The sequence below is a fragment of the Sturnira hondurensis genome, unplaced genomic scaffold (assembly GCF_014824575.4).
Source record: "Sturnira hondurensis isolate 20B ecotype Veracruz unplaced genomic scaffold, ASM1482457v3 Scaffold0003090, whole genome shotgun sequence".
Taxonomy (NCBI): Eukaryota; Metazoa; Chordata; class Mammalia; order Chiroptera; family Phyllostomidae; genus Sturnira; species Sturnira hondurensis.
In genome coordinates, this window is record NW_028075721.1 from 690,534 (window position 1) to 707,807 (window position 17,274).

At 37.5% G+C, this 17,274-nt stretch overlaps 1 protein-coding gene across 1 annotated transcript in view; it reads right to left on the reverse strand.

Annotated features, from left to right (window-relative positions):
• SNTB2 (syntrophin beta 2) overlaps window positions 1-17,274 on the reverse strand; it is an 85,697-nt gene that overhangs the window by 38,324 nt on the left and 30,099 nt on the right. The window contains exon 2 of the mRNA XM_037041400.1: window positions 2,342-2,555. Within this exon, the coding sequence (XP_036897295.1) occupies window positions 2,342-2,555 (214 nt within the window). The remainder of the gene's footprint in view (window positions 1-2,341; window positions 2,556-17,274) is intronic.

The following is a 17,274-nucleotide window of genomic DNA, read 5'->3' on the forward strand; positions in this document are numbered from 1 at the left end:
TCTGGGGACAAAACCCACAACCTAGGCATGTGCCCTGACCGGGAATCCAATGCATGCCCTTTCACTTTGTGGGATGACACCCAAATGAGTCACACCAGTCAGGGCAAATGAACGGATCTTTAAAAACCTTACGTGGAGTAAAGAATTCTATCACAAAAGAATACACATGATATGATTATACTTACATAAAGTTTTAGGACAGTTAGAACTAATCTGATGATAGAAAGTCAGAACAGTAGTTGCCTTGGGAGGCAAGAGAGAGAAATGACTGTAAGGGTCACAAGAAAGCTTTCCAGGGTGATGATAATGTTATCTTGACAGGCCTGGGTTATATAATTGTATACATTTGTCAAAACTTATCATTTGCACCCTGGCCACAAATTGATTGGCTTAGCTGACTGGAGCATTGTTCTTTGCACCAAAAGGATGCAAGTTCCATTCCCAGGCAGGGCACATACCTAGGTTGCAGGTTCAATCCCTGATCGGGGGTGTGTATGGGAGGTAACCGACTGATGTATCTCTCTCACATCAATGTTTCTGTCTCTCCCTTTCTCTTTCTCTAAAATCAATAAATATACCCTCAAAGAAGTGAGAATTTAAAAAAATTTAAGATTTGTGCATATTATTGTATATAAATATTGTCCCAAAAAGGAAAAGAAACTATAATGAAACACTGAACTCGTGTTATTTAAATGCATGCTTAAATATTTAGAGGGAAGTATATTAATGTGTGCAATTTACTCTGAAATGCATTAAAAAAAACAAACACTGGATTGATGGATGGATGGTTGGGCCAATCTGTGATAAAGCAGGTATAGAAAAACGTTAATGATCTGTGATGGGAAAATGAGTACTGATTATAAAATTATTTTAACTCTGCTACTACTTTTTGAAGATTTTCATAATAGAATGTTAGGGGAAAAATAAAGAATGATGGGAAACTACATGCCTACCTATGGCTTAAAAACAGATTCATAAGTATGTTCCAGATGAGGGAATACCTAAGCCTATTTCTTGCTCAGAGTTTTACAAGAGACTACACGGAAGACAAAATTTTCAAACAGAAACACGATCAGTTATATAAAGCTGTAATTTGATAAGTGTCTCAGTGACATGTGTCCTCATGAAACTTATTTTTGCTATTCCTATATGAACAGTTTTGTTTTCTTTTTGCATGGCTTTGAATGTTGCATCTGTGTCACCTGCCATGACATTTCCTTTGACAGAGTGGAGATAAGTTTAAGGATCAAAGAGCTCCAAGTGATTTTATAGATACTATCTTATTTATCCTTGAAATAGTTCTAAAGAGTATACAGTTGAGCAGTTATTATGTCCATTTTACAGAAAAAAAAACAGGACTACAGAGAAATTAAGGAACTTATTTAAGGTCACAAGGACACTAACAGCATTTAGAATATACTGAAAGCTCATTATGCCAATTTTACAATCATTTGATTCTTATATAACCTTTCATTTTATACAGGAGGAAACTAAGGCTTCTGGAAAACAAACAGCCTGGTGAAAGTTACAAAGACCATCATCCTAATTTCTGTTTAATTAGTCAATGGTTCTGAACATTTTTTTCTGCCAATACAGCATGGATGCTCACATTCCTGCGGGTATAAGTTATGCATAATTTTGCCAGGTACCTGTAATCCCATTGCTTTCCTTTTCCTCTGGAATGCAAGACTGATAAAGGAATAACCTTGACTCTCTTTCAATTTACATGTTACAAAAAGCTAATTATTTGCAATTTTTGGTATTTCAAATAAAAGTTGAAACAAATCACTTTGCAGCATTAAGACTGGGACTCCAGCTCTGGCTGGTGTGGCCTAGTTGTCCCATACAGAACAACTAAGATATAGAACATTATCATCACCCTGGAAAGCTTTCTTTATGGGGTGTCATCCCATAAACCGGAAAGTTGCAGGTTTGATTCCCAGTCAGGGCACACGCCTAGATTGCAAGTTCAGTCCCTGGTCAGGGAGCATAAGAAAGGCAACTAACTGGTCAATGTTCCTCTCTCACATTGATGTTTCTCTCCCTTTCTTCCCCTCTCCCTAAAATCACTAAGATTCTTTCCTTCTAAACCCATTTCACTCCCTAGGAGTATATGCCATTAAGTTTCTTGTGTTTGTCCAAAATTTTTCTATATATGTACTACACATATATGTGTGAAGTAATTTAAAAATGGAACACCAAAAATTATTCTCATCTCAGACTGATTTTTCCTCTGTGTAATTTAGGCATATTATAGCATAATAACATGCATAAGTAATATCGCAGCATGTCTTTAAGTTTGCAAGGCTTAAGTATGATGTTCTGCTCAGGTACAGCTCACCTGTTCTCCAGATCCGGCATGCTTAGGTTTCTAGCAGCAAAGCACATTTTGAGAGGAATGACCTTCCTGTCCTTGGTGCTGTTCTGGTGTTTTGGAGAGCCAGAGTCCTCACTGCCACTAAAGCTTGGTGACTGGGGAGCTGCACCTTCCCATGGCAGATCTGATACTAATGATGGCTTCTTGATATATGGCGTTACTTCTCGGATGAACTTAACTATGAACAAAAATCAAAGAAAAAGATTAGTATTTTTGCTTCCTATAAAAAATGACAACTAAAATACACACATTCATGAAATATCTGTCATGAAGTAAAACAAAAAATACTAAGTTAAAGAGCCAGCACACAGAATTTTAAGTTTGGAGGGTCCTCTAAGGGCATATAAATCCAAATGAAATAGCATCGGTCTATTCTAAAAACATTAACTTCTGAGCTTGCATGTATTGTTCCATCTGCTTAGGACACTCCTTTCCCCCCTCGTCTGCCTGGCCACTCTACTCAACAGTCACCTCCTCAGCAGCCTTTCCTGTCCACTCTCTCCAGGCTATTACATTACACCTCTGTAACAATCTCTCAGCACAACCCTGTGTTGTGATCCTTTTCTAAAATTTCTGTGTCCCCTGTTGGCTGTTGAGTTCCCCAGGGCAGCAGTTATGATTTATTCAATCTTGGCATCCAATATTTAGAACAGTGTCTGTTCAATAAATGTTTCGATAAATGTGTGAAGGAACAAATGAATAATTGAATTCTTGAACTGTCTTGGTAGCTGACCAGCCATGAATGAATCTCCTGGTGTAGATTCAGAACCCCCAGAGACAGCGCCATGTAGCTTTAGATGAGTGAACATTTAGAAACCTTGAAAATTCCACTCGCTAGTTTTCTGTCTATTGAAGCCTATAGCACAAATGTCTTCCACAACACCTTCAAATATCTGAAGACTGAGATTATCTCTCTCTCTCTTCTCTGGGCTAAGCTAAATATCTCTAGTTCAATTTGATTCAATTCAATCAACATTTTTAGTTACCTACCAAGTATTAAGCGTTAGGCTAGGCACCAAGAAACAAGAGTAACCGAGGCATGGACACTGCCCTCAAGGAATGACCAGTCCAGTAAGGAAGGCAGCTATGTAAACAGACATATACAGTTTTGAAAATAAGTACAAACAAGTAGAAAAATAAGTGCATTCAAAATAAGATATTTCCATTAATGGTAGTCCCAAGCTAAAATACACCTTTTAGTAGATGAAAAACTTTTTAAAGTTCAATTTTAGGAATCATATAAAATACTTCTTTTACCTTAAGAATGACTGGCAAGACTTCCGGCCAAGATGAAGGCATAGGTGGAAACACTGTGCCTCCTCACACAACCAAGTTTAAAGACAACAAAGTTTTAGTAACAAAACACGACCAAAACACAGAAAATTGAACTATACGGAAGTCCGACAACAACGAACCGTTCAGCCAGACCGATAAACCAGGTGAAGGAGCGAGCAGTGAGATGGACCGCACAGGTCCCAGTGGCAGGAAGCAGCAGAGGGGACCGCCATTGCCCCTCTTTGACCCCGCCCCCCCACATCTAGTGTCACAACCCAGTGACTGAGTTGCCCCGCCCTGGTGAACACCTAGGGCTCTGCCCCTCATACGGAACAGGTGCAAACAGACCAAAACATTATGGCTCAAGAAGAACTCAAAGCCCCAGAGCTGATAGCTCTAAGCAACAAAGAAATAGCCAACCTATCAGATGCACAGTTCAAAACACTGGTGATCAGGATGCTCACAGAACTGGTTGATTTTAGTCACAAATTAGAGGAACATATGAAGGCTAAACTAATTGAAAGGAAGGGAAATGAACAGGAAACCAATAGTGATGGAAAGGAAACTGGGACTCATATCAAAGGAGTGGACCACAAGGAAGAAAAAAAATGACCAAACAGAAAAGTATGAAGAAACAAGAATTCAAAAAAAATGAGGAGAGGCTTAGGAACATCCAGGACATCTTTAAACATTCCAACATCTGAATTATAGGGGTAGCAGAAGGGGAATAGGAAGAGAGACAAGTGGAAAACTTATTTGAACAAATAAGAAAGGAGAACTTCCCCAGTATAGCAAAAGAAATAGACTTCCAGAAAATCCAGGAAGCTCAGAGTCCCAAAAAAGTTGGACCCAAGAAGGAACACATCAAGGCACATCATAATGACATTAGTCAAGATTAAAATGAAGGAGAGAATCCTAGAAGCAGCAAGAGGTAAGGGAACAGTCACCTACAAAGGAGTTCCCATCAGACTGTCAGCTGATTTCTCAAAAGAGACCTTACAGGCAAGAAGGGGCTGGAAAGAAGTATTTCAAGTCATGAAATGCAAGGACCTACAGCCAAGATTGCTCTATCCAGCAAAGTTTTCATTTAGAATGGAAGGGCAGATAAAGTGCTTCTCAGATACGGTCAAGTTCAAGGAGTTCATCATCACCAAGCCCTTATTATATGAAATGTTAAAGGGACTTATCTAAGAAAAAGAAGATAAAAAACAGGAACAGTAAAAGGATAGCAAACTCACAGATATTGACAACCACACCTAAAACAAAAGCAAAGTAAGAGGACAGCTAGATCAGGAGCAGAACCATAGAAATGAAGATCACATGGAGGGTTAGCAACAGGGGAATGGGAGGAGGAGAAGGTGGAGAAGGTACAGAGAATAAGTAGCATAGAAGGTAAGTAGAAAATAGACAGGGGGGAGGGCAGGAATAGTACGGGAAATATAGAATCTAAAGAACTTGAGACACGTGGACATAAACTAAAGCAGGGGAATGGTGGGGGAGGGGGTGTGCAGGGTGGAAGGGAATGAAGGGGGGAAATAGGACAACTGTAATGGCATAATCAATAAAATATATTTTAAAAAAAGAATGACTAGCAACTACCATCATCTGAAACACAGTGCTCTTGTTTCAAAAACCAGATAAACCAAAGATTATCAAAATCTTACATAACACTAAAATGTAAATAGTTGAACGCAGATGAATCAGTCACCATTACCTCTGCTAACATCAATATGTTATATCGTATTCTACCTCCCTCTCAAATTCCAAAGTGGTGGGTCATTAGAGTAGATATGTGGAATTGGAAACTAGAATGATACTATCATTATCAATGATTATCAATATATATATCAGCATTAACATTTTATAGCATTAGAAGATTTACAAGCCTATGAAACTTTACTCACAAATAGATTACTAAATCTAAAAATTGATCAGCCCTGATGCAATTGGTTGGGCATTGTCTGGCAAAGAGAAAGAAAAGTTGCCCATTTGAATCCCAGTCAGGCATAGGCCTGGGTTGCAGGTTTGGTCCTCAGTCTGGGCACACAGGAGAGGCAACAAAGTAATATTTTTTTCTCACATCGATGTCTCTCTCCCTCTTTCTTCCCCTCTTTCCCCTCTTTCTAAAAATAAATAAAATATTTTTTTAAATAAAAGACAATCAAATGTTTCTAAAAACATAGCTAACAACTGTCTTTAAAATAGTTTCTTTTTTGAATAGGCAATATAGGTACATAAAACAATTCAATGGTGTAAACAATTTTATAATAAAAATGCTAGGTTTCTAGCAACCCAATTCCCATCCTGGGGGGCAACCATTATATGGTGTTCCAGAGATCTACTGGCTATGCTAAGCATATGTAAAACAGACACATGCGTGAATATACATATACAGACATTTCACACAGTGTGTATATTATGTTTATTGTTCTTCACGTTGTATTTTTTACCTAACAATATTAATAATAAAGTATTTTTTATAAGCATTCTACAGCTCATTCTACAGCATGATGTGGTGGTTTGTGGTAGAGAGGCCTTTGGAATCACACTGACCTCAAACACTCACTGTGCTTGCTGCCTCGGAGCTATGTGACCTCACTTGCCTGTTCTGAGGTCCTCATCTATAAAATGGGAGTTCATATCAAACAAGTCAAAATTCCAGGCATATATTAAACACCTGATAAATAGTAGGTGCTTTTTCCCCCTTCCCTAAATTAGAAAGTTGGAGAAGTTAAAACTTTTAAACAGCAATCAATAGAAGTAAAGTTATTTTTATAAGTCATTAAACAAGATCTGTTAAAATTAAGCATAATTCTAGAAAATATAATAGAGCATAAAGCATCCTTTTAAAATTATGCCAGCATTTAGCTATAATTTACATGTGTTCATATATATGTGAGTGCTTTCTACACATAGTTATAATACATGTATTTCTCGGTGGAAAGAGTTAAAGCTAGCTAGCTGCCTTGGGTCACCAAAGAAATAATTTTTCATCCTAGAAAAATGAGCAGAGTTGCAGCCCGTACACCCCTTGAGCAGCTGACTCAGGCATTTCAATACATGCTTTAGCTTTGTACTTTCAAGAGAGGATTAGATCACAAGAACTTTGGCAGAAATTCTTAGTTTCCAGTCACTGCCATGGCAGAGACTTGCTTTTTGAACTATTTAAGGCAGTATACCAACTATTAGGCCAACAATTGGGGGAAATTAAAGATACTGTTAATGACTAATCTTGAATATTATAGTGGTTAGAAAGGACCCTGTACAATCTATTCAGAAGTTCACTCAGTCCCACAGTAGCATTGCTGAACTGATTATTGTACACATTTAAATAAAACAGACACATATATACAGCCTATTGCATGGCTTTCAGAGAGCAATGAGTTTCACTCGAGTTGATGACAACAATGCTCATACTCCCATCTACAAAGGCCGAAGAACTGGGAACAGACATCTATTTCTAATTCACCCAAGATATGGGGAAGATGGAAAGTTAATGGTCCTGTTTTAGTTCTATATTTAGACCTTCTAAGTTGCCACAGTGCTTTAACCTGGATACTCGAATGAATAAGCAAAGCCTCTGTACCACCACACGGCATTCAGGTCAAATCAGAACCCTCAATATACAGGGTCTGGCACAAATAATGCCCCTTTTCAATTACAAAATATTTTATTATAAAATCATAGGCATGTAATTCTGTAACATAACAATATCACACTAAAGCACACCATATGACATTTTAGGTGAAATGTTCAAATTAAAGCTATAAATTATTACACTCATATTATTTCCCCACCAAACACACTCAAGCACATGTTACTTCTGTCAAACTCTGTATTTCAGAATTATTTCATTTTTCCTGATAAAGATCATCCTCAAAATGTTTAATTAAACACTGATGCTTGCAGTGTTTTAGATTTTAGGTACTGAAGTAAATTTTCTTTTTTCTATGTACTGATCACTCTTATTGAAAATGAAGGGGGCCCTGGCTAGTTGGTTAGACTATCATCTCAATACACCAAGGTTGAGGGTTTGATCCCCAGTCAGGACACATGTTAGAATCAACCAATGAATGCATAAAGAAGGGGAACAACAAACTGATGTTTCTTTTTCTTTCCTTTCTCTTCTCTCTTTAAAATAAATAAATAATAATTTTTAAAAAAAGAAAAAGAGTGGGGCTTTCCCCTACCCTAAAAGTATTGTTGTAGCCCCTTCTCTTTAGAGTAATGAAAACATACATGTGTTATACACCCACCTGGAAAGATGTCTGGAAGGATTTTCATCAAAATATCAATAATGCTTATGTACAGGTATATAAGTACATATATAGTTCTGTATATATGAAATTTTTATGAGTCTGTTATCATTTATACCAAGAAAAAAAACTTACTTGATAAATGAAGAAGACTTGTTCTAAAACCTTCCTCAAACTTTAAACATGGAACTACCTTAGAGTGAAACCTGGCTGAGCCTTCAAAAACCATAATGCACTGGATGGGATCCAAGAGCCAACTCATTCTTATTGAATTCTGTACTCTGAGGAATATGGTTACGGGGTGGGCCATGTATTTTAACGAGATACACTGCTATCCTGGTTTGGAGAACTAGGCAGCAAATTATTTTAAATTGAATGTCACTTAAAAGCTTATCCAAAATATACTTTGCAGTCAGACATAGGCTATGACTATTAACACAAATATTCCAGTAAATCAATTACCTTTCCTTATAAACATCAACCTCTCATATAATCATTATTTTCCTCTTTATCTCTAACAATTATCTTTTTCTTAATCCCATCTGGTGACTTAACTCTATGAGTTTAAGTGAAACTAAGTGGGTCAGACAACGTGGGGACAGTGGTGCCTTCATTTCCCCTGCTTTTGCAAGCAAGTTTGTTCCTGGGTTATCCTTAGGGAGGAAGAGCTGGCTTTTCCTTTTGCTCACAAATGAGTTATGTTGACATCACTGTTAAAGTATCGTCCCAAGAGGTTTTTCCTTAACCTCATCCCAACCTCCTCCTCCAAATCAGGAATCTGATAGACAGCCACCAAAAACATTAGGGAGGAATTACTTTCAGTAAAAAGACATTTACACTCTCAACTAGCAGGTGTCTTTCAACTCAGGTCTCCTGACACTTGGGGAGTGAGCAGACTGCAGTCTAGGTTTTGGCAATGCAAACCCTGAATGTGTTCAGAGTAAAACCAGTTTTGCTGTACTGTTCCATTTTAAAGTAACACTGCAAATTCACCAATTTGTTGAGCTCCTGGTATGTACCAGGAACTATTTTAGAAACTTGGAGTAATACATCTGTGAACACAACATGAAAAAAAAGATAAATGTAATAAGTAAATTATATTCCAAAGAAGCAACAACTTACGTCCACATAAAAGCCTGTACATGAATGTTTTAGCAGCTCTTTTCCTAAGTGCCCTGCAAACTGGAAGCAACCCAAATGTCCTTCAGTGGGTGAATGGATAAACTGCATGACAGCCACAGAACAGAATACTAGATGATAAAAAGGAATGCACTACTGATACACTCAGGAACTAGGATAAAATGTCAAAGGTGTTACACGGAGTAAAAGAAGCCAGTGTCAAAATGTTACATACTGTATGATCCCATTATTGAAAAGGCAAACTATGATGAACACATCAGTGGTTGCCAGGGGTTAGGGATAGGGAAGATGCGATTATTTTTTTGGAGCATGGAAATATCCTATCTCCTGATTCTGGCAATAAACGTAAGAATTTACACATGTATTAAAATTCACAGGACTGTATACCCTAAGGGCAGCGGGGGTGTCAGGGGTAGGGAAACAATTTTACTGCATGATAATTAAAAAACAAAAAGGTAAATTATACAGTATGTTAGAAGATATTAAGTGTTGCAGAAAAGGAAAAACAGGAAATATGGATCAGGAGTGCCAGCAGGGAGAGGTTGGTCAATTTGCCATTCTATAAGTAGGTGGTTAGGGTAAGCTTTATTAAGACAACAGTTGGCCCTGGCTAGTGTGGCTTAGTGGATTGAGCACTGGCCTGTGAACCAAAGGGTCACTGGTTCAATTCCTAGTCAGGGCACATGCCTGGGCTGCAGACCGGATCCCCATTGGGGGAGCGCTTGAGAGGCAGCCACACATTGATGTTTCTCTCCCTTTCACTCTCTAAAGAGATTCAAAGCAGGTAAGGGAGTTAGTCATGCAGATATTTGGGAGAAGCCTTCCTGACAGAAAGAACCTTGTCAAAACAATAAGGGAACCCAGTGTCACTAGAGCAGGTAACACGGGGAAAGAACAGAAAATGGGGTACAGGGTGTGGGAGGCAGATGGTGTAGGACCTTTTAGGTCAGCCTAAGGACTCCCACTTTTATTCTGAAATGGAAAGCCATTGGGAGGTTTTAAGCAGAGGAGTGACATCTAATTTGCATTTTAATCATTTTCACTACTATGTTGAAAATATGGTGAAAGAGGTTAAAGAAAAAGCACGAAGACCAACTGGGATGTATTATAAGTGAGAGATCATAGTAGTTAAAGCAGGGTGATAGGAGAGGAGGTGGTGAGAAGAAATCAGATTCTCTACGAAAGGAAGCCCTATTCGGATATCCTGACAGATTGGATAAGGGGTGTGAGGAAAAAAAGAGGAATCAAGGATGATTTTAAGATTTTTTTGTCCTAAACAACTGGAAGGACAGAGTTGTTATGAACAGTTTAGGAGAAAAGCTCAGTAAGTTAAGACATATGTTAGACAATCACAACTAGCAGGCAGCCAGATGCATGAGTCTGCAGTTCAGGAGATGGGTCTGGGCTGGACCTATAAATGTGGGAATTGTTGGCATGTAGTAGCTGATATTAAAGTCATGAGACTGGTTAAGATCGCTGTATCAGTCAGGGTCCCAGCAGGAAATAAATGACACAGAGTTAATAAAGGGACGATTTATAAAGGTATAGGAAAGAGTTCAGGGAAACCACAAAAGAAAATAGAGTGTGATATCCGGTTTCCACACCTCAGCCTGAAGGGACTGGGAGAGGAAGTGGTTACCCATAAGGAGAGAGTCCTATAGACATGAGAGTGGCACAGACTTTCAGTCAATGCAGCCAGACTGCAGTTACCCTTCAGATTGGAAAGCTGAGGGGATAAATGTTCCAACTTCTTTCCCTCCAGCATCCCAGGAAGCTGGTTGACTAGTCCATGGAGGTCAGCCTCCTGGGAGAGAAAGCAATTAGAGATGGAGAAGTGGACCTAGAGGGGCAAATGGAAGACTTCCCAGCACCCAGGGAGTGAGTTTGGGTGAGGAAGAGGGCATCCCACAATTAGAGGACTGGAGAAGAAAAGAAACAGTGGAAGAGACAGGAGACCCATGAGAGACAAGTGCTCCACAGAAGTACTGGCCTAAAATATGACCAAGTTTATCCAGACTGAAAAAGCCTCGCTTTGATCTTACTAACCCTGACTTGGTTCCTTCCTCTCTTTTCACTTCTTGAAAAAAAATGTTTACTTTCACCATTTCTATTTCCTCCTGTTGCTCCTTACTATTATGAATAAACCTTAATTCTAAAGAGTCACTATGTTTTCCTACCCAATCCAAAGGTCCTTTCCAAATCCTATTCTTGAACATTCCAACATCTGACGATATACTCTATTACCTGTCTTTTATTTCTCCTGTGTGCCATTATTTTCTAATGCCTTGTTTCTCTTCCAATCCCTACAATGTAGTTGTCCCCAAAGGCTCTGATGTTCCCACTTTCTTCTCATTGTATCTCTAGTCCCCAGCAACTTTCAATGTCGGATCTCTGGAACTGTCGTCCTTTATTGGTTTCAATTCCTTCCACCTGGGTGCTGTCCTCATCCTTCAAACTCAACCTATTCTACAGTAAGCTAATTTCATTACTTTTAATCTCCTCCTGTGTGTACTGTTTTAGTTATTAGCATTAGCATCTTTCTAGTCACCTAGCCCAATAATCTATTTTATTAAAAGTTGTTGATTCTCACACTCAGTCAAGCTTTGGGAACCACTTCTAGACTCCTCCCTCTCCCTAGCCAAGTGCCAGACCCTCCCATCCCACCTCTGAAATTGTTCTCTAACCGTACTCTGTTCAGTTCCCACTGTCAACCATGTTTCTGGGTCACCCAAACCATTATAATGGCCTTTGTTGCTGTTGCAATTGTGGTGAAATAGACATGACATAAAATTTACCATTTAACCACTTTTTTTAAAAGATTTCATTTATTTATTTTTAGAGAGAGAGCAAAACACCAGTGTCGGCCTGTAAACCAAAAAGTCACTAGTTTGATTCCCGGTCCAGGCACATACATACCTGGATTGTGGGCCAGCTCCCCAGTTGGGGGCTTGTGAGAGGCAACTAACTGATGGATATATCTCTCGCACATCGATGTTTCTCTCCCTCTCTTTCTCCCTCCCTTCCCATCTCTCTAAAAATAACACAATAAAAAAAAAGACTAAACTCTTAAAAAATACCTAGACAGTATTCTATTATGTGTTTACCATAATTTGTTTAGGCATTCCATAACTATTGGGCACTTACATATTTTCTTAAGGACAAACTACTGGGTCAATGGAATATTTAAGATTTATGACAAATATTGCAAATCCTTAAAAGGATTGTACCATCTTATGTTCTCACCAGCAGCGTATGAACTTGTCCATGTCGGTACACTTGTAAACATTAAGTAATCTTATTTAAAACAGTATTTGCTATTTTAATGGGTGAAAAATAATACGTAATATGCCCACCCAATCTTGATCCCCTGCCTCAACAAATGCAGGATATTATTATTTTATTTTCTTTAAAAGCAGGAAATCCTTGTCTCTTTATACTTTGTTTCTGTCTAAAGACATGGGAGGAGTTTTAAGACAATCACCAGCACCTTAAATATAACAAAAATTTGAGTTACAATTCCTTGGGTTTGTTGTACTAGCATTTCCAAAGTCACACTTAATTTCCCATTATTGCCTTATCATTGAACTCTATGAAGTTAGCTCCTTTCTTCTTACTAGCTATCAGGAGGGAAAAAAATCCCCCACCAGGAAACCAAGGATGTCCTCAGAACCAAGCAGTGCATGTGTTTATAAGATGTGATTTCAACGTTTTGGGGTCTAAAAAAAACAGCTGTGGTTTATGTTAGTCCTGGGGTTTTCAATTCCCTTCATTACCCATCATTCCTTCTCCATTTCAATACAAGGCCTGTCCAAGTCAATAAAAGTAGGAGTTATATACCCTTTCTGAGGATCTCAAATTACTATTAGTATAACAAGGAGAACTCAAGTTTCCTTTTAAACGTCTGAGGTATAGTGGAACAGGTCCAAATACACCAGAAATTAGGTGGCTCTGAAATTTGTCCACAGCAAATAAAATTTTAAAATTATGGCTTTTTATAATAAATTCATGTACACTGGCAGAAAAGATATTTTAGGCCTCAATCAAATTCTGACATAGCCATCTATTACAAAAGTATACTTTTGTATACTTTTATACAAAAGTATTAGCTTTCACACTTTTATATATACAAACATAGAACAAGCTAGATTGAAACAATTTGGGTCTTGGGACTGTTTAGTATGTAATTTCTCCTTGGTATTCTTCTTTAACTACTAATCTTATATGGTAAAACTAGTTGTGGGCCATTTATAAAGTAAACATTTAAAAAATGAATTTAAAAAGTGTTTCTCTTTGGAATGTCTCTTCAAACTGTAAAAGAATATGGAAGATTTTTAACTTTTTTATTTAAAAAAGCTTTAAACAGCTTAGGTTTGCATTTTTAAGTGCTTTTGTAAGGAAGACAGCTACCAGCAAATTTCCCTGTGGAAACTGCCGTACTTTAAGTGGTGTGTTTATAAACCCTTGTACAATCAATCCCCAAACTGGGAGACAGTGCACCTGAAAATTTTCTTCCAATTACATGTTTTTCTTCTTCTTTTGGTGTTGCAATTTATACTTATTTTCTATGCCATACCTTTGTTTTTTTGTAAGTCAATTCCATTCCTAGTACTTCTCCCTCCCCTGTAAAGAAGTACTGCTTTATGTGTAACCGTGTTCTTTCTGCCTACTTCAAAACATACAAAGCAGAGAGGACTGCTGACAACAGGAGAAAAGTCTTGACCACTTACAGGATTAGAAAAAAGTAGAAAGACAAGACTTTAATTCCATTTTCACTAAAGCAGAGGCAATGAAAAAGGCAATTTGCACAAGAAGAAACAGGCTGGTTAGGAATCATTTGTATTATTTCTTTGTCTCTGCTGAACTATTGAAGCAGAGATTAGTTTTTGGAAGAAAAAAAAAAAGAAGAACCCTACCAGATTTCTAAAAGCATCATAAAATGACTCATGTGATAAAACTATGGGTACAACCATGGGTATCCAAATTGTTAAGTGGTAAAAGCAAGTTCTCAGTTATGTTTTAAAAATTATATGTAGATTAGTATGTTCATAGAATGATCAAGAAAACACCAATTGCTAATGATGGTTATATGTGCATTGTAATTACAGGGACTTCTATCACATTTTTGAATTTTAGAATTTTTATAATTTTAGAATTTTTAGAATGTTTTTATTGATAAGATGAGCCCTATAATAAATACTATTAAAGTTAATTTAAAATACTAAAAATATAAATACTAAATATATATGCCATCAATTAATAAAGAAAATGGATTAGAAAAGTCACTTCGGAAGTAGATTAAAAGTGGAAACAATACAATAATGGGGGAAGTTATTATTCAGTAAGTGCTGAAAGAACAATGGGGTGGCAGTAGGAAACTATCTTAGATCTACACCTCACACCCTACCATGCATTTGCATTAATCTACAGTTCATGCTCTTTAGATAATTTGCAAAATCATTAAAGTATAAAGTTTGTCCAGAGCAACAAACTTTAGTCAAAAGAATCTTAGTTAAAGCCTTGATATTACCATTTACCTTTTGGGAGATTTGAAGCACATAATTTACCTCTCTGAGCATCAGTCTCTTCATTTTTACTACAAAACACCACCCTCAAATGAGTGTGGTGAGGACTGAATGAGATGATGTTGGAAAAGTGCTTGAGCATGGTAGGGACTTACTCTGTGTGTGTGTGTGTGTTGTGCACAATCAATACAGTGTACTTCAGAGCTATTATAGTCTAGTAGTCTAAGATTTGAAATTGAACAGATCAGATTTGAACTTCACTTCTGTCAATTATAAAATTTGTGATTTAGACAAATAAATTCACTTTTCAATCTCAACTTCTAATCCATAAAACTCTAATACTAACCCTATACTAATTTTAATGAATAACTGAGAGGAGTAAATAAGATTAACTAATAAGAGTAAATTGCTTTAGAGAGCCTGAAAGATATTTTTTTAAAGCACATTCTTTTTTTTAAAATTTTCTCTAGATTTTATTTATTTATCTTTAGAGGGGAAAGGAAGGAGAGAGAGAGAGAGAAATATCAATGTATGGTTGCCTCTGGTGTGTCCCCTGCCGGGAACTGGCCCGCAACCCAGGCATGTGCCCTGACTGGGAATCGAACCGCAATCGTGTGATTCGCAGGCCCGCGCTCAATCCACTGAGCTACGCCAGCCAGGGCTGAAAGATATTAACTATTGAACATAAATGATCTATACCAGTGATTTCTAGCCTTTTTCATCTTATGGCACACATAAACTAATTACTAAAATTCTGCAGCACACCAAAAAATGTATTATACTTTTTGCTGATCTGACAAAAAACAGGTAGGATTTTGATTCATCCATACAGGACGGCTATTGTTGTGTTTGCTGTGGCTTTTTTTAAATTTGACAATTTAAGGGAAAAGAGGTCAGTGCCCCTGACTAAACAGTCAGGTACTGCATGCTTAAGCTTCTTGCAGCACACAAGTGCGCCTGCCACAGCACACCAGTTGGAAAATCGCTGATCTACAGAATGGGGTTGTTATGCAACATGGAAGAATATCTGGAGATGGTAGCTAAGATATCTCCAGAAAGACAGCAAGGTTCTTTGTCTTCCCTGTTACAAAAAGACCAATTTTGACAGCACTTAGCCTTCTTTATTTATATTCTTTTAATACTCCACATGTCACTATTACGGCACTTGTCATAAGTCACCGTTTCTGTATTCCCCATCTTTTCCATATGACCAAAGTACACGGAAGGAATTAAAACTCGACACCATAAATGTCAGTGATAATTATAACACATCACTTCTATAGTGCTTATCTGCCAAGGTTCATTCACTTTTTTCTTTTAGTCACTTTTCTGAACTGTGTTGCAGTTTGTGCAGGACTACCTAAGGCCCTGCAGACATCCTCTTGCACGTTCATGAGGTAAAATTCATGTGTTGTTCAAGTACATACACAACCTTCCTGTGACTCTGGCTTGACATCAGACTTGCTTCAAACCTTTTAGAGCAAGTTGTACCCACTCCACAGGACATCACCATAACAATATGCATCCTTAGTTGTAGGACAAAGGAATTTTATACATTAGTCAAAACTGGGCAGTACAGTACATTGCTAGTGTTCACAGCAGGGATCACCAATAAACAGAAGACACAATGTAAATATTGTCTAGATGAATTATGAAAAATTCTGTCATAAATACAGATAACTTTTTATAACCTTAATTTCCCTGTACTGGAGAAATTTTAAGAAATATTTATGGCATGGATAATAGAATCCAGTTTTAAAATGTTGTTAATAGCTCTAGCTTAAGGATTTTTGCAAATATTTTGAATAAAGGAACCTTGTTGTACACCATTATGTGTCTTTTGACTATGTGGGACACACACAGTCACTTTCTCCCTATACTGAGGATTATCACATAAGTTCTACATATCTGATCTTTGTTCTCTTCAGTTAAATGTGCTATCAGAACAATCTGCCATTAAAACAAATTCTCCTTAATAAACTGTTATCAACTTATACACATGGCTTAAGTAGGAGCAGTTTGCTCTTGCAGTGACATAAAAATTTAATCTTATTATGAGGAGTCTAATGGATTAGAACATTCTTCTATAAATAAAAAAAATCCTTGCCTCACAAACCCAATGTATAGGCTTTAATATATTCCTAACATAAGTGATAGGAAACTATTTTTTTTACTCTCAAAAATTGTAATATTTCCCCTTTTCAACAACAAAGAACTCTCTCTTGTGTGCAAAGCACGTGGGATATTTAAAATGTTTGACATACAGCCCTGGCTGGGTAGAATTCAGTTGACTGATGCATCATCCTGATATGCCAAGGTGGCAGGTTCGACCCCTAGTCAGGGCACATAATAGGAGGGAACCAATGAGTGTGTGGATAGGTGGAACAACATCGTCTCTCTCTCATCCTCTCTCTCTAAAATAAATAAAATTAGGCCCTGGCTGGTACAGCTCAGTGGATTGAGCACTGTCCTGCAAACCAAAGGATTGCTGGTTTGATTCCCAGTCAGGGCACATGCCTGGGTTATAGGCCAGGTCCCTGGTAGGGGGCACGTGAGAGGCAACCACACATTGATGTTTCTCTCCCTCTCTTTCTCCCGCCATTCCCCTCTCTAAAAATAAATAAATAACATCTTAAAATAAATAAATAAAATTAAAAGAAAATAAAATTGATATATGGACTTTGTCCTCAAGTTTAATTGTGAA